Source organism: Hippopotamus amphibius, chromosome 3 (genome assembly GCF_030028045.1).
Source record: "Hippopotamus amphibius kiboko isolate mHipAmp2 chromosome 3, mHipAmp2.hap2, whole genome shotgun sequence".
NCBI classification, from domain to species: domain Eukaryota; kingdom Metazoa; phylum Chordata; class Mammalia; order Artiodactyla; family Hippopotamidae; genus Hippopotamus; species Hippopotamus amphibius.
This window is the reverse complement of record NC_080188.1, coordinates 131,796,319-131,819,080: the sequence shown is the minus strand read 5'-3', so window position 1 is coordinate 131,819,080 and position 22,762 is coordinate 131,796,319. Positions and strand designations below refer to the sequence as shown.

The window sequence follows — 22,762 nt, the reverse complement described above, 5'->3', positions numbered from 1 at the left end:
CACAGTCCCCCACACCCCCACGTATCTATCTCCCCCTTGTCCGCTCTGACATCCAACGCCCCCCCCGCCACCAACTCCCGTCACTGCCCCGTAAACCCCCGACTGCAGGCCTGGCAGCAGCCGGTCTCTTTGGTTCTGGGAATTCTTTTGACCCCCCAGTGAACCGCTGAGAGCAAACACTGGCCTCCCTGCTAATTACAAGCAGAGTGTGGAGGGAGCGTGCGGCCCTGGCTGGACGGCCCTGCCCCTTGTCCCTCGGCCCGCGCAACCTCAGGAATGAACTTCCTCAAATGTCACAGGGAATTAGACCTGAAATCCCCACACGCTGGGAGGGGTTTCCATGGAACTCACGGTGGACAGGAATGACCAGGATTAAGGGGCCTGAGCCCCCTTGGGCCTCCTCTCCCAGGAGCCCCCAAGGTCAGGCAGAATGGGGGCTGAGGGGTCCAGGGCCCCCCACCCCCTAAAGCAGCCTCCTCTCTTCTGCTGTGTCTAGAAGTGGCTTTGCCGGCAGGGCTCCGTCACCCACAGGACGGGGTGCCTGGCCCTCAATACTGAACTCAGGGCATCTCTGAGACACCCCCAGCCTGTGGGACCCCACTGTACAATGCCTCTGAGTGGGGGCACTGGCCCCGATGGGAAGACCCCACTCCAGCTGAGAGAACAGACTCGGTGCTGACCTGGCCCACACCTGCCATAGGTGCAGGCATCATCTCTTTCCATCACCACTCCTCCTTCCAGGCCTGGGAAGGAGTCCTGCCCATCCCCTGAACCACAGAGGGGACCCTGGACACAGGGACACATGCCTCCTTCCCTCTGGGCCCCTCCTCCAAGCTTTTGGCAGTGTTTCCCGGGCCCTGGGTCTGGGAGTGCCTGAGGGGTACCGGGACACAGAGGGGCCTCCTGGGGCGACCTTGAGTGACCTTGACCTTCCTCACCATCTCCAGCTTCTCACCTGGACAACGGGCCTGGTGACCACAGAGCCTGCCTCCTGGGACGTTGAGAGCATGCAGGAGGGTGTGTGCAGAGGGCCCAAGGAGCAGCCCCGGCCCCTGTGAGCTTCTCACTCTTCATGTGAGCGTCTGGGAGTGTCTGGGGGAGTCCGTAGCTGGTTCTGCTCACCTCTGCACCTGTGGCAGAGACAGTCAGAACTGAAAGTGAGGCTGCGCCCAGCAGGGGCTGGAGATCCGACCCCACGCCCCAGCCACACTGTCCCCCTGTCTGCTCTGGGGAGGTGGGGAGACAGCAGTGGGGTCCAAAGCACTGGAGGAAGCTGAGCCTGGGACTCCCTGGGAGAGACCAGCCCACAAGCATGTCTTGTGGAGGACCCGGGCCTCCGCTTCGGGAGGGAGCCTGGGGACAGTGAGATCAGCCCTGTTCTTCTCCACAGCCCGTCATCATGTAATCAGCTCCCTAAACACCTTGTTAGCTGTCAATCTCTCCCTCCAGATGCTGAGCTTCTGGGGCAGCCAGCCCGCCAGTCCACACAGCAACAACCAACCCAGGGCCTGTCATGGGGCACTCAGGAGCTATGGACAACCATGGATGAGTCTCGGCCTTTCTCAGGTGACCATCTGTAAAATGAGGGGGACAGGCTCCACCTCTGAGAATTAAATGATAGCTCAGACGTATGCAGGTGCAGGGAGCTGCCCCCAGCCAGTGGAAGCTTCTGGGTGAAGTCTGCCTTGTAAGTAGGAATCCTGGCCAGACAACAGGCACCTCAGGTATGCACAGTAAGAGAGATGGGAGTTTCCAGCACCCAGTATTCTGGCTTGGGCAGCTGAGTGGCTGGGATGGCCATTCCTTGAGATGGGAACCCAGAAGGAAGGCCATGGGTGGAGCGTGAAGAGTTTCAGGTGCTGGTGGTTAAATTGAGCAGATACTGGATCCAAGGCCCTGACATTGGGTGAGTGGAAATGGGATCCATGTTTGGGGTCTGCAGGATCAGATCGCTGCAGATCGTACATGATCACTGAGGCTGTGATGGATGCCCTCCACCAAGGGGAGAAGTCCAAGGAAGGAGACGAGAGAAGATGCTAAGGCCAGGACAAGGCAACCAACACTTAAGGAAAAGGGGACCAAAAAAACCTCAAAAGATGGACAGGGAAATGACCCCACAGCCACAGCTGCCAGGGGGAAACCATGCCTGAAGCCGTGAAAATATTGTTCCATTGCCTTCTGGCCTCCATGGTTTCTGTTGAGAAGTCTGTCCCCTTCAGCACATTGTTCTTGGTTATGTAATATGTCCTCCTTTCAAATCTGTCTCTTTGAATTTTTGTTTTCATCTGTTTGACTTTGACGAGCCTGGAATGATTTTCTCCAAATTGATCCTGTTTGGGTTTTGCTGAACTTCATGAATCTGTAAGTTTATATTTTTAGTCCATTTGGGCAGGTTTTAGTCATTATTTCTTCAATACTTTTTCTCCCTCATTCTCTTGCTTCTCCCCTTCTGGGACTGTAATTACCTGTATGTTAGACATTTTAATGCCACTCATATGACCTTGAGTCTCTGTTCTCGTTTAAAATTTTTTTTTCTCTTCTTCACATTGGATAACGTCTATTGACCTGTCTTCAAGTTCACAGACTCTTTCTTTTGTCATCTCCATTCTGCCACTAATATCATCTGGTAATTTTTTTTTTATCTCAGAGGTTATATTTTTCTGTCTTAAGCATTCACTTAGATGTTTTTAATATGTTCTATTTGCTGAAATTTTCTATCTCTTCTTTCATGTGAATGTGTTTCCCTTTATCTTCACAGGGCACAGTTATCAGAGCTCTTTTAAAGTCCATATCTGATCATTCCACTATCTGAGTGACCTCAGAGTTGGCCTTGGTTAATTGCCTTTCCCCTTGAGAGGAAAACACGTGTTCCTAGCCCTCAGGCATGTCGTCGTGTAATTTTGGATTGTATCATAGACTTTGACTGTTACATTGTAGAGGCTCCCACGCCAGGAACGTGAGCAGAGTTTATACATAAAATCTGTAATGTCACCTTCTCTGGCTCTTTCTGGGATTCCCATTTCACTCTCCAGCAGCCTCAATTGCCCCAGGCACCTTCTCCTGGTTCCTCCAGCCAGAAAGATTGGGGTTTTAGATGCCTGAACTGTACTGTAACTGCCCTTGCAAAACGACTTGCTTTTGCTAACCCTCTGGAGCCCTCAGGTAGTTTCTTGTTTGTTTGATTGTTGTCCAGAGTTTATAGCTGTTATCTGCAGGAGGGCTGGCTTGTTAGAACCTTACTAGTCCATACAGGAGGTGTAACCAAGAGAAGTTTCAGGATGGGGGTGGGGGAGGGGGGAGTGGGCAGCAGAAGCAAATGCTCCTGAGAGGCCACATCTTATAAAAAAGTGTCCTTTGAATTTGGGTGCAGAGAATTTGGTGGTGCTGATGAAGAGAGTTGTTCCAAGGGTAATGGGATTGCAGGGTGGGATAGATGTGGCAGAGTGAGCAGTAAATATCCTCTCTTGTGTTAAGGAGATTTCTTTTTGTTCCTAGCCTATTAAACGTGTTTTATAACTGGGAGTGCACTTTAAATTCTATGGAACATGTTTAGGCACTTACCTATATCACTATATGGCTTTCCTTCTCTTTTCTGTCATACAGCCTATTAACATGATGATATTAGCGGATTTCTTCATGTTGAGTCACCATGGCATTCCTGGAAGTAAACTCTACTTGGTCATGGTGTATCATTACTCTAATTCAATACACTGCTGGATTTAATTTTTGCTCATTCTTTTATTTATAATTTTTGTGTCTATCTTCACATGTGAACTCTTTCTGTGGTTTTTCCTTTTTTCGTACTCTCCTGATTGGTCTTTGCTATCAGGGTTATGTGAACACAGAAAATGAGTCAGAACTTTGTTCGTTTCCTAGGCTTGAAACATTTTGTATAGTATAGGAAAGATCTTGAACACAGGGGAAAAAAAACTTGCCCGTAAAACTCTCTGGGCCCTGTGCCTTTTTCTAGGGTAGGATTTTATAGCTTTCTGTTGGCATCCTGTTTATTGACAGGTTTAGATTTTCTAGGTCCTTAAGACAATTTCCAGATGTATGTTTACTTAAACAAAACCTTTAAATTCCATTTAATCAACAAATATCTTTCAATCCCCAGTATGTTCCAGACTCTAAAGGCAGATATATTTCAATGTGAATCAGCACAGAGAATGTCTGTGAGGACAGATATTCAGTAAATTTCAGTCTCTTTCCTTGCTTCCCTCCTCCCCCACTGGGGATATCACAAGTGACAACACAGTAGAAACCTGTTGACCTGCAGTTGCCTAGTATACACCCACACATCAATTCATACATATATCCATCCCTATATCTACCTATGCATCCATCCATCCATCCATTCACCCACCTGTCTACCCACACACACATACGTACAGTCACTCGTACATAAGTGTACCCATACACACATCTACCCATCCACCCACTCACTCATCTCTCCGTTCAGGGTGCCCACACTGAGTCTCTACTCTGCACCAGATACTGGCAGTATTGGGGTCCGTGGAGATATAAGCTAAGTGCTTAAATGCTGGAAGACAAAACAAAGGATCAAAATGGCCCCAGGAGGCTACAACATGAACAGAACTGAACAAGATAAGATGCTGTGCTGGGATCCAGGGAACCAGGGGTCCAGAGTAGCAGGTCTGAGTGACCAATTTCCAGGTGTACCACCCCAGCTGAGCAGGGGGTGAGTGCTCCACTGCTGCTTGGAGGGGGCAGCCTGGAGAACGAGAGGTCCAGAGTCCCAGGTGAGAAGACCCCCAAAGGGGTAGCTCCCCTGACCTGGGCATCCCCTCAGCCCTGCTGTCCCTGTTACCCTTGAGTTGACGCACCAGCTTCCTCCTTCACTATGATTGTCTTGAGGTCAGGAATGGAACCTTATCTGTCTTCCTGGCTCCAGGGCCTCACTCAGAGCCTGGCACCAATGTTTACTGGATAAAAGATGAGGGAAGGGAGGACCAATGGCTGGGAGGCAGTGAGCACTCACATGGATGTTGTAGAGAGCTGGGGAGGGCACTGCCTAGGCATGGGTCTGAGTTTCTTCCCTGACTACTGAAGCTCTGCACCCAGGTCCCCGGGAGTGAGAGACGCTCCCTCAGTCTCAGCCCCCACCTGCCGGGACACCCCAGCACACAAGAGGCCTGGAGAACCTTTCTTTCCCAGAGCTGCCCAGCTGGGGCGAGACCCTGGCAAGGGAATATCCCAGGCCCCTGGGCTCGAGGAAGGTGGGGGTGGGAGTCGCTTGTTCTCACTCCTCCCCCTCACCGCTCCGCTGAGAACCAAATCGCCTTATCAGAAACTCCCTTGAGTGACTGGTTAACCAAATAGCTAGAATTCCTGCTCAGGGACACATCTGTTCCTGATCCAGGGGAGGCCAGGGATGACGAGGAAGGGAGGGGGAGGAGGGGCGGAAGGCCAGGCCTTCCCAAAGGATGCTCGGGCCAGACGAGGCAGTGTGGGCTGCAAGCCTGGCAGAAGCAGACCAAACTGTCTCCGGGGCTGGGGCAGGACGAGTGCCCCGCCTGCACCACCCGCCAAGAGTGGGGAGCCAGGACCTGCCCACTGGGGTGATAGGAGAGGGGTGGGAAGCACCCCCAGTGCACCAGTGCAGGGATGCTGGGCCACACCGAGCTCTTCCCAGTGGGCGTGACTCCCCGCGGAGCTCTGCCCCCTCCACCCCCTAACAGACCCCCAACCCTCAGGCTCCAGCTGGTCCCGCGCTTAGACCATCCCAAGAACGGCACCTGAGCAGCTTTGCTCGTGGAGACAGCAGGTCATTCCAAAGCCGCCCATGCTTTTCCCTCTGCCCAGAATGCCCTTCCCATCTCGGCGTCCAGCCAACTCCTCTGCACCTTCTGCAGCGAAGTTTCCCCATCTGGGTGGTCCTCCTCGGGTACAGGGGTTTCCAGGGCCACTTTGCCTCACCCCCACTGGTGAGTTTGTGGATCTGCCCCATGACACCTGAGCCCTCAGCCTAGGAATTCCTTCTTCTTAGGTTCTGGCTCCTCGGCCCCCAGCGCGGAGTATGGGATAATGGAAGGATGGGAGAGTCCATGCGGGGAGATAGCAGAGGAGGAGGAGAATGGGTGAGGCTGAAACAGAGGACGGCGTGAAGAGGGAGGCTGTGAGGAGGGGAGGGGAGGGGTCCCTGTAGGGCCGCATGGGGGAATTACACGGGCCAGTCCCTCCTCCTGGCCAGGGCACCTCGCGTCCTGCCTGGCCCCCACCTCTGGGCTCCAGCGTGTGCCTGGCCCCGCCAAGTCTTGGGAGGAGTCCTGTCTTGTTGTCCCCCAATCTGGGCTGGGACCGCCAAGCTCTACACCTGCCACTCCACGGACACTAGCCTCCCTGGGCACCAGCCCCCAGGGCAGAGGATGTGCTCCCCGCTGTGGGCTCCACGCTGAGCTGTGTGAGGGGACACCGGCCCCGGTGTTAGGACAGGGAGCAGTGGGGAGAAGGGGGTGCCGTGCAGGGCAGGAAGGCGGACAGGCGGGTGGCAGCCCCGAGTCCGCTCTCCCCCGTGGTCTATGTGACGTGGTAGGAGCTGGGAGCTGACAGCAGGCTCAGGTCGGGGCTTCCTTGGAGGGGAGCAGTGGGGACGACATCTCCCCACCTCCTCCTCTGTGCAGGGCTGCGTGGGGTCCCACTCCAGCTAGATGGGGGGGCACCCCAAGCCCCGGCACATTTCCCAAAACCAACACCCCAGAGGAGGCAGCTTCCCCCCATCCCAGCCTGCGGACGCCCCCTCAGCCAGGCCCTGCACCCCTTCTGTGAGGCCGCCCAGTGTGGAGGGCCCAGCCTGGGGCGAGGGCCAGTGTAAACAGATCGTTTCTGTCTGCCTGGGGGGTGGGGGCGGGGGGAGTTGTCTTGAGCTTTGTTATGTTCTGAAAAAAAAGGCAAAAAATTTGGGTCACAAACCACAAACTGTTTTGCTTTCGGCATAACTGGCACAAACAGGCATTTTCTCTGTGGTTTCTGGCCGCTGAGGCCTGGGCTGGCTGGGGCTGGGGCGGGAGAGGCTGGAGGCTGCGCGAGCGAGGCCAGAGGGGGCTGGGCAGGTAGGGGCCAGGCCTCCGGGGGTGGCCTGTTGGCCCATGGCCCCCTACCGGCCTGGCCACACCTGTGCAGGAGTGCCAGCGAGGTGCCAGACCCAGGCAGCTGGGAGGAGCAGGGACCCTGGGAGCTAGGACCAGCCAGGCAGGTGGACACGGGCTGTTAGGGATGAGGCCGGGGACCAGGGCCACGTGGGCGGGCCGGCAAGGAGGCCTGCCTCCAGGGAGGCGGAGAACAGATGGGGCTGGGTGGCAAGGGGTCCCCAGGGGTTGGTATGATGGGGTCCATCCCCACACCCTCCAGGGCCTTCTCTCCAGCCGGCTCTGCACTGGGGCTCCACCGAGAGCTCCGGAGAGCTTGGGAGGACCCGATGGCAGGCGTGACGATGCACCCGTGGTTACGGCATGTCTGGGGGGCAGAGGCAGGGGCTGGATGCCAGACCGCTGTCTACATGGGAGGGGCGGCTCCCGACACCAGAGACCCAGGAGTGGAGAGGAAGAGAGCTAGGGCGGCACAGAACGATGGCGAGGGTGCGGGGGTCACCAGGGTAGAGCAGGCGCCAGGAGGCCCGGGAGAGAGAGCTTCCAGTCTGTGCGAAGCCTGGGGGGGTGAGGAGGAGTGTGAGCGTGGGGACCGAGACACGACCCACCAAGAAACCAGAGGGAGCCAGCTGCTTAAGACCCCAGGGTTTGCACTCTACCCAGTGGCCCACAGGAGCCATGGAGGGTCCTGTGGGGAGAGCAGCAGGCTACGGGCCTGCAGAGCAAGCTCGTCCAGGCGCACGTGGTGAGTGGTTGGAGCGGAGACTGGAGGCTGGACAGCAGCAGCGTCCAGTGGCTGGTGGGGCCCTGGGCCTCGTCGACCAACTGAATGTGGAGGGAGGGGGCAGAGGACCCTGGAGCAGGTGTGGGGTGGTGGCTGTGAGCGCGCCGGCTCGGGGGTCTGCAGCACATCAAGGCAGCCGAACAGGCCCCAGCAGGTGCCGTGCCGCAGCTCAGGTGAAAACAGCAGGTGGAGACGCAAGTGGGGTCAGCAGCTGGGAAGCAAGTCCAGGGCCTCCGGCTTAGCAAACGCTGCCTCCCCCCACGGCTCAGGGGCAAGCCCTGGCGTCACCTCCTGTCAGGAGACAGGAGCACGCAGGGTGCTCCTGAGAGGGTGCTCAGGGCAGGCCTCCCTGAGGGGTGCCACTCAGACAGAGTGACGAGGGCAGGACCCAGACCGATGCCTGCAGGGAAAGGGGTCCAGGCAGAGGCAGCCCGTGCAGAGGCCCTGAGGCAGGAACGTGTATGTGTGTTCAACCAGCCCAGGAATGCGTGGGCCAGGGCGGCCTCGCAACTCATCCTGAGGACTGCTTGTCTCCGGAGAAGCCAAGAACAGGGGCGGCACCTGGTCTGATGTTTTAAAAGACCACCTGGACTCCACATGGAGGTCAGGAGTGGAGATGGGCAGGGACCTTCCTGACAGGGCATGTGGGGCACGGCCACCCACTCCGCTCACAGCAGTGCCCTCATTCTCTGGAACAGGGACTGGGCAGAGGAGAGGGACCCTCACGGAAGTCATTTCCTTGGTGACCACACACTAGGTGGCTTAAAACTGTAGAGATTCATCCTCTCCCAGCCCTGGAGGCCAGAGGTCTCATCAAGGTGTCCAGGGCCAGGCTCCCTCCAGAGGCTCCAGGCGAGGGTCCTTTCTGCCTCGTCCAGCTTCTGGGGGCTCCTGGCTTGTGGCCGCGTCCCCCAGCCTCTGCTCCATCCTCACACGGCCCCTCTTCTGTGTCCTTTCCCCGTCTCTTCCTTCACTTTGTCACATCTGCAAAGACCCTCGTTCCAAATCAGGGCACGTTCGCAGGGGTTAGAACGTGGACACATCTTTTTGGGGAGGACAGCATTCAGCCCACCCCCCGTGGGTGTCCATAAATATTCCCTGAATGAACGACAATGGCCTCCGACCTCATCTCCCACACGGGCCCCCTCCCCCTGCAGCCCCATCCCCACCCCAGACTCCCCAGGTCCTGCTTTACCCCTCCTCCTGGGAGGCCCCACTCCTGCCCTCCCCTCCTGAGTCACTTTCCCCATGAGGTCCATCCACTTGAAAAAGCACCCCAATATTTCCCTCCCTGACACCGAGCCTGGGGCGCCCTGCATGGGGGTGCCGTCGTGTGTGAGTGAATGAGTGACTGGAGGAGGGCTACACCGAGCCTCTGCGGAGCAGGAAGAGAGCCCGGGCAGACCCAGGGCACCTGGCACGCAGCTGGGCCAAGCAGAGCGGGTGGCCATCGGGGAGGGTCGGGGCTACCTTGGGAGAGCTGGGGGAGGGCTGGCTGTGGCCTGGTCGTGGGGGTCTTGGGGAGAGCAGGATGCAGGCAGAGGCACAGGGGAAGGGGCTGCCGTGAGGGTGGGCAGGCTGGGCGAGGGGGCAGCCGGAGAGGGCAGGGGCTGCCAGAGCTGGGAGGAAGGGAGACCCTGGGCACAGCATCCCAAGGGGCCTGGGAGGGGGCCCCGGGCAGGGATGCAGTGGACCTTCGGGGGCGGGTCCTACACGGGGCTGGTGGGAGACAGACTCCAACCTGGTCTGGGGGCTGGGCAGAGGGTCCCGAGCTGGGTCTGCACCCTACCCCCCCAGGAGTGTCTCAGTGCCTCCCTGGGGGTGGGCCATCTGCCCCGCCCTGGCCCCCAGCCTCCCCTGAAGGGCCCAGGCTGCCCAGGGGGGCACAGTGCCCCCCATCCAGCTCCCTCTTTTCCACCCTCCCAGCCCTCCTCATTCTTGATCCGCCTCCCCCAGGCAGCCCCTCCCCACCCCCCAATGAGCTCTCAGTGAGCGTGTGCAGCGTGGCCACCCCTGGGGATGCCACTCCAGACCCCAGACGCCACAGCCCAGCACCAGGCCGGTGATAAGGCCCAGAGATGGAGTAAGTGGATTCAGGTGCAAGAACTCCCCCAACTCAGAAAGGGGCTGAGAGCTCTGGGCGCCCACTGAGGGCTGCCCAGCACCCCGACATAGCCCACTGCCCTGTCCCCACCGGGCACACCTGCTCACGGACGGCTGGGGGGTAGGTGGGGTGAGGGGAGGGCCAGGGCAGGCCTGGAGCACCTTGGACGCCACCCTCACTGCTTTCTGAGGAGCACGGGCACCTTAAATGTCGGTAGGTGGTTGGAGTGGTCCAGGCAGTGGCACGGGGCTGAGTGGGGGAGGGGGTTTCCAGTGCCTTCTGATGCAGCCCCAATATTGGGGGCAGGGGGAGCCCATTTGTGTGTGAGGGTGGGCACGCAGGTAACAGGAGTCCCCAGGTGTGGGTAGCCCTGAGTCCCCATCTGTAAAACAGCTACAGTTTCCAGAACCTTTCAGAACCTGGCCCAGCTCCCTCCCCCTGTCCCGAGGCTGGGAGAATCCCCTGGGCTTGACAGACAGCCAAGGCAGTTTACTCCTCAGTGGGCTCCTGGAGAGGACCCCTGGGGCCCCTCCTGTCCCCTGGAGCCCTGTCTTTGAGGATCTGGCCCCTGAGATAGTCCCAGAGCTTCCCGGTCCCCAAGAGCTGCCAGCACCGCTGCTGAGAGCTCAGGCCTTTAAGCTGTTCTCCCTGCCTCCCGGCACTGTTCTCGGGTCCTTTACACCATCTCTATGCTTCGCCTCTATTTTCTTTTCCTCTTGCTCCTCTGATGGAATGAATTCTGCTGCCCTGTCTTTGAATTCACAGATTTTTTTTCTTCACAGATTTTTTTTTCTTCTGCTTTATCTAGTCTGCTGTTGAACCGCTCTACTGAATCCTGCAGGGGCCCAGAGGAGGTGTCCCCTCTTCCAGGGTCTTCCCGCCTCCCCCTTCCCACCTCCCCAGCCCCCTCCCCAGGGCTCAGACCCTTCCTCCCTCCCTCCACCAGGTACGCGAGTGAAAGAGCAGAGGACTCAGAACAAAATACATTTAAATGCTTTATTGGGAATGCGAGCGTTACAGGTTAAAGACAAAACCCAAGCTGTGGATTCTGCCAGAAACAGCATGTTAGGGGCGAACGGAGGCGAACACAGCCGCGGGGTGGACTGGCGGCAGGCAAGGTGACACTCGGTGTTCCGCGCGTGGGGGTCCTCAGATGATGGTGCAGAGACCCAAGAGGGGGTCCCGCTGAAGACAGCTTGGGGGGACTCGGGGAAGAGACACGATGAAGGGCCACAACAGGCACGGAGGTTGGAAGGGGCCCGGGTCGCGATGGTGGTGACCCACTGAGAGCAGCTCACTGGGGGACACAGAGGCGCCTCGGCCGCCGCCCCCGGAGCCCCCGCCCGATAGAGGCAAACAGAACCCTGGGTGGGGGGCATCCGGCTGAGTGGGCAGGTAATTTGGGGCGCCTCGAGGACAATTTGGGTATCAGGCCAATCTGTCTGGTTTCTCCAATTGGGACAATTTGGCTCTTTGGGCTTCTGTCCAATGGTCCGAATAGCCCACTCCCCAGGCGCTGGCCGGAGGACCCTCTGTGCTTTGGGCGGGCTGGCACGGACCGCCCCCTGGGTCGTGCCAGCCCCGTCGCCGGGGCCCAGAAGCTTCGGGTCTCTAGATTGCTAGTCAGGCTGCCGTGCAGGGGGGCTGCACTGGGGGCAGAGGTGGGGGTGAGGTAAACCTCCCAGCCGCCCAGGTCCCTGCCACAGCCCTAGGCGCCGAGATGGTGGCTGGGTCGGTACCACCAGACCCGAGGGCCTCGGGGCCCAAGCGACCCCAGCTGTCAGGTGACACTGCGGCTCTCCTGCTCTGCAGGGCTCATGCCCTCCGGACCTCTCCTACTGCCTGACATCACCTCACCTGGCCACCAGGAAGCCCCGCGGAGCTCTGAGCTTCCTGGGGGCAAGACGGGGTGCTGAGGGGGCGGGCAAGCTGTCACCGAGGGGTGCAGGGAGGGCTCCCCAAGTGTGCGGAAGGCGGCCACCTGCTCCCGCCCGATGGAGCCCCTCGCTCACGCATCTGTAGCCCCTTCCCCCCCAGCCAGCTGGGCCAGCCGGGGGCCCCATCTTGGTGGCCTCCGAGCACCTTCCTGACACCTGAAGAGACGCCTCCCCGCCCCCTCCTCCGCCCCTCAGGACCCCCGGGGACCAGCCACCATCCCCGGGAGCCAGGCCGGGCAGCGGCCGTCTCCATTCCCCTCTGACTTCTCCGGGGGGCACAGTGGCCGGCACCCCCACAGAGGCTCCACTCTCCACTCAACCCAAGCGACAGGGACAGACAAAAAAAAATCAAACCAGGGTGATAAATGGCGGAGGGCAGGACAACGGCGGGTGCCGCACAGGTGACAGATGGTGGCTTCATGTGTTCCTTGTCCTTGGTCACTGCCCCCCTGTTACGTGGGGCGGGGAGTAAGTTTAATTTGGTATATGAGCGCATAAAAAGCTAAGGAGGGATAAAAAAACAAAAAATAAAAAAAAAAAAAAAAGGAAAAAAGCCCCAGGAGAAACCAATTAAAGAGGGGGAAATAGATCAATTAGTGTCAATTTGGGTTCCTGATTTGATCTGTAATTCTGCAAGTCTCCTCGTCAATCCTTCCTCCTGACTTTTTTGTCCAAAACCTTGCTGGACCACTTCCTACCCCAGAGCATCCCCCCACCCAGCCCCCACTGCCCCCCACCCACCCCACCAACCTCCAGACTTCCCACACTCCCCATCATCTTTGCCAGCCTCCAGAGGGCCCCTCATTTCTGAGAGGCTTCCCCAGGAGGTTGGCAAAGATGACCCCTAGGTGTGCTGGGGGGGGTTCCCCAGATCTTGCAGGAGCACACCTAGGGGGTCAGGCCATGTGGTTGGGCATGTCGTGCTTGGCTACAGCCATCTCCAGTCTGGCCAAACCCGTTCCTCGCTCCGCACGATAGTAGGTGCGTGGATGCCAGTGGGGTCTGGGGGCATCAGGACTCTCGCTGCAGGGGCCGTGGGGTCAGGACAGGTGCCGAGAAGGAGGGGGGATCTTCCTCATCTCAGAAAGATGGAACCACCCGCCTGAGCCCGGGACACACACCCTCCCACCCTAGGGCGCATCCCAGGGGACCAGAGGGGAGCACGGGACATGAAAACCTCATCGCAGGGCAGCTCAGAGGAGAATTTGGGATGGAACACGGTCTCATCTACACAATACTGGGTTCAGGTATCCCACATATCTGGGGGTGTGTGTGTGTGTGTGTGTGTGTGTGTGTATGTATGTAAGAGCTGCGGATGTGTGTGAGCTTGTGTGGATGCGTGTGTGAGGGGGTGTGTGTGTATGTCTGCAGGGTCACGTGTGGGTGTGTGTGCCTTTGAACGTGAGGATTCAGATGTAAGATTTCGGAGTTTGTGGGTGTTTGTGCCAATTAAATTTTATCTGCGCAAATTCAGGTTTTCTGTTCCGTGCTCCCCTCCTCTGGTCTTACTGGGTCCCCCCACTGCTCCGTAGCTGTCTCGGTGATGGAAACTAGGAAGAGGAACAGGTTTGGGTCTTCAGTGTCACACTGCCAGAGCCCAGCGAGGGTTTGGCAAAGGAGGGAGATGGCCGGCAAGCAGTGACTAGCCTACCTGCAAATTTGGTCCCTTCCTTTCTCGCGGATGCTCAGCTCACGGCCAATCAAAGTCCAGGTCCGAAGGGAACGAGAAGGAAGGGGTTGGGGGTGGGGGGGCCGAATTCGTTTAACGTGCCAATTGTTTTGAAGCCAATTTATTTTTAGTATTTTTTTTTAGCTGATTGATTTTTTTTTTAGGTTTTTAGATTTTTTTGGAAAGCTACTTAGCTTTTCTGGTGTTGCTAAAAAGCCATTTCGTTTCAAGAGGGCCGATGTGTGTGTGATTGAGGGGTTCATGATTGTAATTTTGGTTGCGTAATTTGGGGGTAACTTGGGGGTGATAATTTGGGGAGAGATTTAAAGCCAATTGGTTTCGTACATTTTTAAAGATGTTGTTGTGATTCCCTCAGCCTGATGGAGGGGGCCGAGGACAGACTAGCCTGACGTGGGGAGGTTGGGGCACAGGGGCCGGGTCAGGGGAGCCCGCAGACAGGACGGTACAGAGGTTTCAGAGGTGGGACCGGGTGGAAAGGTCCCGGTCAAGAGGAGGTCATGAGTGGATGGTGCTACTTTGCAGAATTACGACAATTTGGCTCACTTCCGATGGCTGGACGCCTCAGGAGAGGCACCCCCGTGGGTGACGGGGTCCTGGGTGGGCAGGGCGATCAGGGGACGGCGATGCTTGGCCTCTCTGAACGCCTCGAGCTCCTTGGCGAGCGTGCGACCCCGGCGGGCTCGCAGGAGGGCAGGCAGGCCCCTGCGCAGACGTTGGGCGGACTGCTTCCAGGTGTCATATTGGAAGAATTTGCCCACGGGGTATCTGGGGAAGTTGTCCTGAGAGGGGAAGGGCTGGTCAAGGGGTGCCTGGCCACCAGCCCCTGCCCCCAAGCTGCCCAGGCCCTGGGGGGACATCTGAGCAACCTGCTGTGGGGTGTCCCTAAACCTTCCATCACGCCTGACGTGTGACAGCTCGTGTGATGGGTCAAAAGCTCCCCCGGCTGCTGGCCAACACCCCCAGTGCGGGGGGAAGGCATGGCAAAGGTGTAAAGGACCCCCTAGCCACACTTCCAGCAAAGGAGCTCACCGTGCCCCGGTCCCCTGGCTCCGAGGTGACAGCCCCGAGGGGCTCCAGAGAGAGGGGAGCGTCCCGGAGACCCCCTGTTCCACTCACAGCCATAGGCCCAGAGCTGGGGGTCGCCCTGCATGCAAGGCCATCTTACCGGAAGCACGGTCGGAGGGGTCGACACGTCCCTCTCGGACTTGGCGGGGGTGGCACAGTAGGTCTCCAGCAGGGCCAGGTCGCAGCTGCGGAAGCAACACTCTTCCACGATGCCACGGCTGCGGCGGTTCACGCGGCTGGCCGGCCTGCCTGGAAGTCCCACAGGAGGAAGGACAGGGTACGTCAGCACCAGTGCTCCTCCGAGGGGGCGCCCCAGTGGTCCTCCGGCCAGCCCCCTGCCCCTGCCCTCGGGACAGGGCGCCTGGTCACCTTGCAGGGATGGCCAGCCATGGCTGGAGTGGAGGAAGGAAGCGAGAGGCGGGGCATGGGGGCACCCCAGAAAGGAGAGAAGGGACAGCGGGGTGAGCGCCTCCAGGACCAGCCCCTGGCCTCTTGGTGCCTCCCTCCTCGTAGTAAAGTGGGCACGGCCTCCTGGTCCACCACCAGGGGCTGTTTGGAAAATGCGCAGGGCCCAGCCCCACATCCCAGGGTCCTGACCCGAAGGCCGGCTGGGACCCAAGTGCCATCCCCAAACCAACCAGGAGCCTGGGCGCCCGCGGCCCTAGAGACGAAGGCCGCCGAGACAGGTAGGAATGGGAGGCAGAAGGAGAAGACGGGAGGAGAGGAGTGAGGACCTGCAAAAACCACGCCCTCCTTTCTTCCCGTCCTCCCCCTCTCCTCCACGCACAGGCTCCAAACTCAGCTGCAAGGAAAAGTCCCCGCCTGCCTTCCACCATGGTCGGGGGAGGGAGAGGAGCCCCCAGTAAGGGGTCCAGTTGCAGAGTTGAAAGGGCTGGGGGCTTGGCCCAGCCCTCCTTTTCAGGGAAGCCTGGTGCCAGGAGGCCACTCCCTGGGCAAGGGCCAGCCGGCACCAGGCCCTACAGTGCCACTTCCTGCCCCCAAACGTGGCAGGAGAGAGAGGCCACAGGAGAAGCCAGGGCAGGTAGAGGCCTCAGAAGTGTCAAGAAGCAGGAGTGCTTTTTAAAGAGAAGCTTTGACATGCCAAGGCGGGCATTTTCGGCCCATTTCAGAGGGTGGGTTAAGTAAAGACTGCAGAGGAAGATGCCTCATGGCGGGGATGGGCTGGGTAAGAGCCTTATGGCCCTCACCTGCTTGCTCCAGCCACGTCCCCACCCCCACCCAGCCCTGAGCGGCATCCGGCTGAGCCCAGGGGGAGCACACACTCCCTCCTTGAGAGTCAAGAAACTGCTCCCCGGGTTCTCCCGTAGTCCAGAACCCCCGACCCATCCTACAGTTAAAGAAACTGAGGCCCAGGCTGCTGGGAGGTGAGGGCAAAAGCCCACACCCCAAAGGAGAAGCCGCCTCCAATGGGGGACCCACCCTGCTACATAGAGCACAGAGATCTCCGTGCGCCCAGCCAGCCGCCCCGGGTCAGGAGTCAGAGAGATGGGCAAGGAACCACCAGAGCACTCAGGCTGGCAAGCAGGCACCCTGCACTGTGGCCCGCCCCTCGGGCGTGGATCCCATCCAGCCCTGGGGCCCCCAACTCGTCCCACCCCGTGAGGGCAGCGGTCCCCTCTTGTGGATGGAGCCAAGGGCCCCCCAGCACATGGGGCGTGTACACTCACGCCACCAGCAACACGTGCTTTTACTGGTTTTCAACCCATCTGATTCCATTTTAAATCTGACAGTCCACGGATACGTGCCTGTGGCCAAGATGTGGCCAAAACGTGTGGGGAAACCTGTGCCCGCAGCCCTGCCCGCGGGCAGGTCAGGGAGAAGCAGGAGGGGCAGGGCTGCCTCCCTGCGGGGGCCTGGGTCACCACCCCCCTCCAGCCCACTCTGCGCCCCACACCCGCACCCGCCACTTAAGGTCCGGTCCCCCCATAGATACCACCGTCCATTCTCCCTCCCACTCTGAGTCGTGTGGCAAGACATCAGGGACTGTGGGCACCACCCAGGCACACAGCAGGTGCCTAATACATGTGGACTGCAAAAGGCGCCGCTGTGCTTTCAAAGTCTCAGAGCAAGGACCTGGGGTCATTCACCTCCGAGGGGCCTCTGGGGGCCCGACCCCCACGCCAGGTATCCTGGAGGACCTGCAGAGGTGTCCGAGGGTTGGTAAGGAGGGCGCCAGTACGTCCAAGCACCTGCCAGTTACCCCCGCCCCCCTGCCCTGCTGAACTACTTACTGAAGTAGAAGCCGCGGTCCCCGCAGACAAACTGGAGGGTGTCCACCAGCTCCCCGCCGCACAGAGTCTCACTGGGGCGGTAAGCAGCATAGCAGCACGAGGCAAAGGCCAAGAAGGCGAGCAGCGCCAACATCGACTTTCCCGCTGGGATCCCCATTGGTGTCTGGGGGTGAAGACAGGAGGTGTGAGCCCGCCGCCCTGCCACGTCCAGGTCCAGGCGCCTCCCGCTGCCCACCCAGCTTCTGCCCACCCAGCCAGGGCATCCCAAGAGGCTGGCCCAGCAAGGGGACGGGGCCTGCTCCCTTTGGGGACACTCAGCCCAGCCATCTCCTAACGTAAAGTCCAGTTACAGTTTCAATGCAGGGCTTTCTCCTTAATCTTAATTGTTTTAATTACAGAATAACAGGCGTCTTCACCGCTGAGGCAGGTGGGATGCAGAGTCGCCCCGAGTGAAGGGCTGTGCACCGGGCACGTCTCTGAGAGGTACCAAGTGCTGGGCGGTAATTTCACATGGGGATCACCGGCCCCACCATCATTATTACCGCGGGGGCTCGGCCACACCCCGAGCTGCAGGGCCCAGGGCTGGACACTGGACCTGGCCTCCATCCTATGATGTCATGGGGGCGGGGCCAGCACAGGGCAGCGGCCACTCCTCGGGCCTCCCAGCACCGAGCAAGATGGCAGACGGCCCCACCCCAGCACAGAACATGTGCATCCCAGAGGACCAGCTGAGCAAGGGTGCCAGGAGAACCAGCCTCTGTCCCAAAGCAACACGGGGGTCCTGTTGAGCCAGTCTCACCCCTCTCCTTCCCCTACTGCCTTTCCCATCCTCTCAGTCTGCTGCTGAGCAAAGCCTGGGTCAAGAGTCCAGTGGTCAGCACAGCGGTGCCAGCCACGCTCCCACGAGCCCCACTCTCCTGCATCACTTAGTCCCTGGATTCCAGTCTGCCTTGGGCACCCGCAAACACACACAGAAGCCAAAGACCTCCTTTCCAGGCCTCACATCACCCTACCCAGGGCCGGGGACCTCAGAGCTCCTCCACAACCACCAGACCCCCTCCCCATCTGGGGTACCAAACCCATCCCAGGGTCTGGAGAGAACAGGTCAGGCCACCTGGAGGCTCGACACCAGGTCCCTCAGGGATCCACCTAGAAGGAGAGGGACATCTCAGGACACACCCCCTTGCAAGGCTGTGCGGCTACAGACCTGGGGCAAGGGCTAACCAGGTCCCCTAAGGGGCCAAGGGTCTTGAAAGGGACCTCGACTTCTCATTAGACACAACATGCCACCACTGCCCCTCCAAAAGGTGGAAGCCCCCCAGGCAGGCAGCCCCAGCCTGCCCTCTGCAGGCCCAGGTAGGAGCCCCTTCTTGGGGGACAGTCACGGCCCGGTGGCCCTGAGCCCGGTGGCACCCTGAGGCTACTCGAATAAGGGCCTGGGTGGCCTGCCCACGTGTGTCCCTCTTAGGCTCACCCAGTGAGCACAGAGGCACCAAGCAGCATGCCCCTTCCCAGCCTGGAGCCAGGCTGCTGCACGCTGGGCCCCAGGGAATTTTGATGCAATAAATGGTGTAGGAAATGAGGGGGCTGAAGAGAAAGGACCGTCTCGCTTAAGCTCCTGAGGAGCAGGGCCAGCTCCATGGAAGACTTCAGCTGCCACCTCGCTCACCTCCTTCTGGGTGGACCAGACCCCAGCCTGTCTCCCGCCACCCCAGGGCCGCCCCCGTCCAGATTCTAAGAACACATCTGGCCAGCTAGGGATTCGGTGCCGTTCAAGCAGCAGTTCCATCCTTCTGCAAGCCCAGCCCCTTAGTGCGGGGTCCAGTCCAGGGCACCAGCAGAGAGCAGAGGACTGGACGAGAGGCATGCGGCCGTGCAGGCCAGGTGAGCAAGCGGGCAGAGGAGGGAGGGCAGGCGTGCGAGGGCAGAGGCAGCGAGGAGGGATGGAGGGGCTGAGTGAGAGGCAGCAGGCAGGGGCCAAGGGGCTGAGGCCAGAGGCGCTCAGAGGCCGGCAGGCCCGAGCAGGAGGGCAGCAGGACGCTGGCTCCCGGCAGCCCTGGTTACCTGCAGCTGGACAGGAGGCTCGCTGGGGCTGGAGGAGGAGGAGGAGGAAGAGGAGGAGGAGGAGGAGGAGGAAGCTGGAGGGCTGCCTCAGAGGAGAAGCTAATGTCCAGTTTGCAGGCTGGTCAGTGCCTCAGCTTTTATGTCTGAGCCGGCTCCTCCCAGCTCCGGCTCCACCCTACCCCCACCCCTCTCCCTGCTGACCACTCCCCCCGCCCCCTTTGCTCCCGCCCCCTCCCTCCTTCCAGCCATTCCCATCTCTCCTGCACCCCCAACCGCTAGCCCCGACCAGCTCTCAGCAAAGTACCAGGGGGGCGGGGGGCCGGGGGGGCTCCTCCTGCACCCCCAGCCCATCTCGGGACAGGGAAATGGGGAGGGGGGTGCAGGGAGGGGGGGCTGCTTTTCACCTCCTTGTATGGAAACTTCCATCTGCCCACTTGGGCAGGGGCAGTCACCCCCTCTAGGTCGTCCGCTCCTGCCCTTCTGAGCCCTGGACCAGGCCCTCTCCCCAGACCCCCGGCTGGCAATGTGGGGGACAGGGGAAAGGAGGCCGTGGGGGGTGCGCCGCAACCGCGGCGTCCGGCAGGACTCTTTCGCCAACTCGGCCCCCCTCGCTCCATCCTGGCCCCGCCCACCCCGTTTTCCTCTCTCGGTCTTGCTGGCACGGAGTCAACATACCAGGGTGGGTTTCTGAGATCTGCGCCCCTCCTCATGACACAGCCCCCCGTCCCCGCCCCCGCACGGCACACATCCCCGACTTTCGGCAACACCCCCCCTGCGCCCGCAAAGCGACCAGGAAGTCGCCCTGCGGACCGCTCACACCTCCCCCGGCGCTCCCCGAGTCCGCAGCCCTGCGCCCCCCGCCACCCACCGCTCGCCCCCTTCTCCGCGACGCAGGAGAGAGCGCGGGGCTCGCCCCGGGGGGATGCGCCCGCCAGGCCCCCAGCCCCCCGCCCCCCCACCCCGGCCCGGCCCGCACGCCGCTTACCTGGAAGCCGGCGCAGGGGCCGCCCACCTCCCTGCTGCGTATTGCGAACCGAACAGCGGGCGTTGGCCCTCCTGCCGGGCACTCCTCTGCCAGCGCCGCTCTGGCCCAGTCGCGGGGGCCGAATGTGCGACGGGGCAGAACGGGGGGATGGCTTTTTTTTGGGGGGGGTGGGAAACTCGTCTGATTGTTCGGGGAGGACGGGCTGTCTGCGGGCTGGGGCGGGCCAGATGTTGTACTTTTTTAGGGGGGGAGAGGGTATCGGGAAATGAGGTCAGCTGTTGTACCAAGGACAGAGAGGGGCAGAGATAGCGAGAGGGACAGAGTGAACGTGAACGGGGGGGGCCGAAGAAAGGGCGAGAGGGAGAGGGGACAGCGAGAGGCGGGCAGGCTCACAGCGGGAGAGAGCAGCGCGGAGAGAAACAGAAAGCGTATAATTAATCCACTTTGGGACGGCGAAGGCGAGAGGGCGGGCGTGGAAGGGGAGGGAGCTGGAGGCCGGGCGCCGGGGGGGGCGGGAGGGAGCCGAGGGCAGGCTGCGGGAGAAGAGAGGGGGCCGGGGCCTAGAGGCCGGAGCGGGGACGGGGGGCGCAGAGAAGCCGGGGCAGGGCGCAACGTCGGGGGCCGGGGACGGTGCGGAGGGGGGCGGAGCGGAGGCGTCCCCTGGGCCGCGGGCGCCCAGCTCGGTTTGGGCCGACGGAGCCCTCGGCCGTCGCGAGCCCGGGCCTCGGGGGGGGGCGCGGGGGGGACGGCGGCGGCGGGGCCGGGGCCGCTCGGGACGCAGCGCGGAGGGGGAGCGGCCGGGCTGCGCGCCGGGGAGGGCCGGGAGGGAGAGCGCGGGGGATGACAACGCCGGCGGCCTGCGAGCCGGACTGCCTGCGGGGGGGACCGCCTCCTCGGGTGAAGCGGGACGGGCGTTGAGGTAGATGAGGAGGAGGCGGCGGGGGATCCGCAGGCCGGCGGAGCGCGGCCCCGCCGACGGCGCCCGAGGTGGGAGTCAGCAGCGTGGCGGCGGACGGCGTCGACGCGGGGCCGCCGGCCGGGTGGAGGCGCTGGCGGGCCGAGCGCGGGCGGGCGTGGGCCGGGAGGCGGGGGCGGCCGGAAGGGGGGGGCCGGGGGCCGGCCTGGCCTCACGCAGCTCCGCCGGAGAGCAGGCGAACTCCGGGCGCCGACGCCCGGCTCTTATAGCCGCGCCGCCCTGCGCCGCGGCGCCCGCTCGGGCCCCGCTGGCCGTGCGCCCGCGCCAATGGGCGCCCGCGGGGCCCTCGCCCCGCCCCCGGACCGCCCCCGCAACTCGAGCCGCGGGGGGGGGCGGGCTTGGGGTCCCGGGGGGCGGGGGGGGCCGTGGGGTGCGCGGGGCCGAGAGGGGGGTGGGGGCAGGGAGCAGCAGGGTCGGAAAGAAATCGCTAGTGGCCATCCTAAAGTGTCCGGGGGGGGCCCCGTCTAAGGTGCCGGGGTGCCCTGATCCCTGCACCAGTGCACGCGGGACGCGGGGAAACCCGGGTGGGCGGCGTCCCAGGCCCTAGCGACGGCCGGGTCCGGCGGCCCGCCGTGAGGGAGGGGGCTACGCGGCGGGGGTGCCCCGCACACGGGAGCAGGTGGCTCCACGCCGCGTCTGGGGCCCCCGAATCCCGCCGGGACCTGCGGGCGATGCGGGGAGTCCCCCGGGCGCGGGTGGGGCGCGCCGCCGCCACCTGCCCGAGCAGGCGCAGCGCCTGGAGCCGCAGCCGGAGTCCGAGCGCCCCCCGGTGCCGCGCGGGTAGCGGGGTGCAGCCCCGGCGGCCGCCAGGTGCGGTGCCCGGGGAGGGCCGGCCGGGCCGGGACCGAATCCGGGCCAGGCACGGGGCCGGCCCGGGCCGCGCCTGTCTGCCTGCCGGCAGAGAGGCGAGCAGGGCGGGCAGCGTCGCTCCAGTCCTACCTGCGTGACCGAGCTCACCGGGGTGCATCTAACCAGCTCGCCTTTGGGGCCCACCCAAAATATCCGGATAATGGTTCCCCCATCCTCAGTGCGTTGGACTCGCGTAGACTCGGGTTCAGCCCTGGGGGTCACCAGGATAATGTGGGGGTCTGGGGAAACCATCTCCTGGAGAGTTGGGACCACGTAAGAAGTCGTTGTGATGTTTCCCCAGTCAAAAAGCACGCACGAGCCCCCGCGTCCCGCCTGCTCCCCGGAGCCCCGGCCGCCCTCGCCCCTCCGAGGGGAAGGGGCCGCCAGAGGCGGAAGCCGGCTCCCGGCTCGCCCCCTCGCTCCGCCATCAATCAAGTCGCCCGCTCCCGGCGCGCGCCTCCCGGACTCCTCCGCCCGGCGGCTGGAAGCGCCGCGCCGCCCGAGCGGGGTGCGCCTCTCCTCCGCGTCCTTCCCGCCCTGCGCCCTGCCTGCCCCGCCGGGGGGCCGCCCAGGCGCCTTCCCCGCCGCCGTGATCCTGGCGAAGTTTCGCAGACGGAAGCGGCGCTGGGCTCAGGGCTCCCGACGCACCCAGCGCGGCCGCCGAGGGACTCGCCCGCCGCCGGCTCCCGCGCCCCGCGCCGGTGTCCCCGGCAGCCGCTTGGGACGGCGGGATGGCGGCGGGTGGGTGTGGGAGCCGGGCCGGGACACGAGGCGGCGGGGAGCTCACCGCGAGGCCGGAGGCCGGAGGCTGCAGGCTGCGTCCGCGGGCGCGCTGGGAGCCGAGGCGGCGAGCGAGCGCTCTGCGGCGGGCGGTGGACGCGCTGAAGGTGAGCGAGACCCCGGGGGCAGTCCCCAGTGTCCGGGGGCAACGCCCAGTCCGCTGGAAGACC

At 62.0% G+C, this 22,762-nt stretch overlaps 2 protein-coding genes across 3 annotated transcripts; both read right to left on the bottom strand.

Moving 5' to 3' along the window:
* Positions 1 to 7,227: 7,227 nt before the first annotated feature.
* On the bottom strand, positions 7,228 to 12,943 carry LOC130848795 (uncharacterized). The gene is made up of 6 exons (XM_057727187.1): positions 12,887 to 12,943; positions 11,852 to 11,887; positions 10,980 to 11,613; positions 7,818 to 7,931; positions 7,586 to 7,665; positions 7,228 to 7,473 (listed from the first exon to the last, which is right to left on the bottom strand). The coding sequence occupies exons 1-6, from the start codon at positions 12,941 to 12,943 to the stop codon at positions 7,228 to 7,230; spliced, it is 1,167 nt and encodes a 388-aa protein (XP_057583170.1).
* A 732-nt stretch (positions 12,944 to 13,675) lies between these two features.
* IGF2 (insulin like growth factor 2) lies at positions 13,676 to 22,762 on the bottom strand. 2 transcript variants are annotated; one of them, XM_057728980.1, is made up of 5 exons: positions 22,600 to 22,762; positions 21,903 to 22,067; positions 16,939 to 17,101; positions 14,787 to 14,935; positions 13,676 to 14,400 (listed from the first exon to the last, which is right to left on the bottom strand). In XM_057728980.1, the coding sequence occupies exons 2-5, from the start codon at positions 22,062 to 22,064 to the stop codon at positions 14,161 to 14,163; spliced, it is 714 nt and encodes a 237-aa protein (XP_057584963.1). In that variant the 5' UTR covers positions 22,065 to 22,067; positions 22,600 to 22,762; the 3' UTR covers positions 13,676 to 14,160. The 2 variants fall into 2 exon arrangements, with proteins under 2 accessions (XP_057584963.1, XP_057584964.1); XM_057728981.1 differs by lacking the exons at positions 21,903 to 22,067; positions 22,600 to 22,762 and adding an exon at positions 19,988 to 20,589.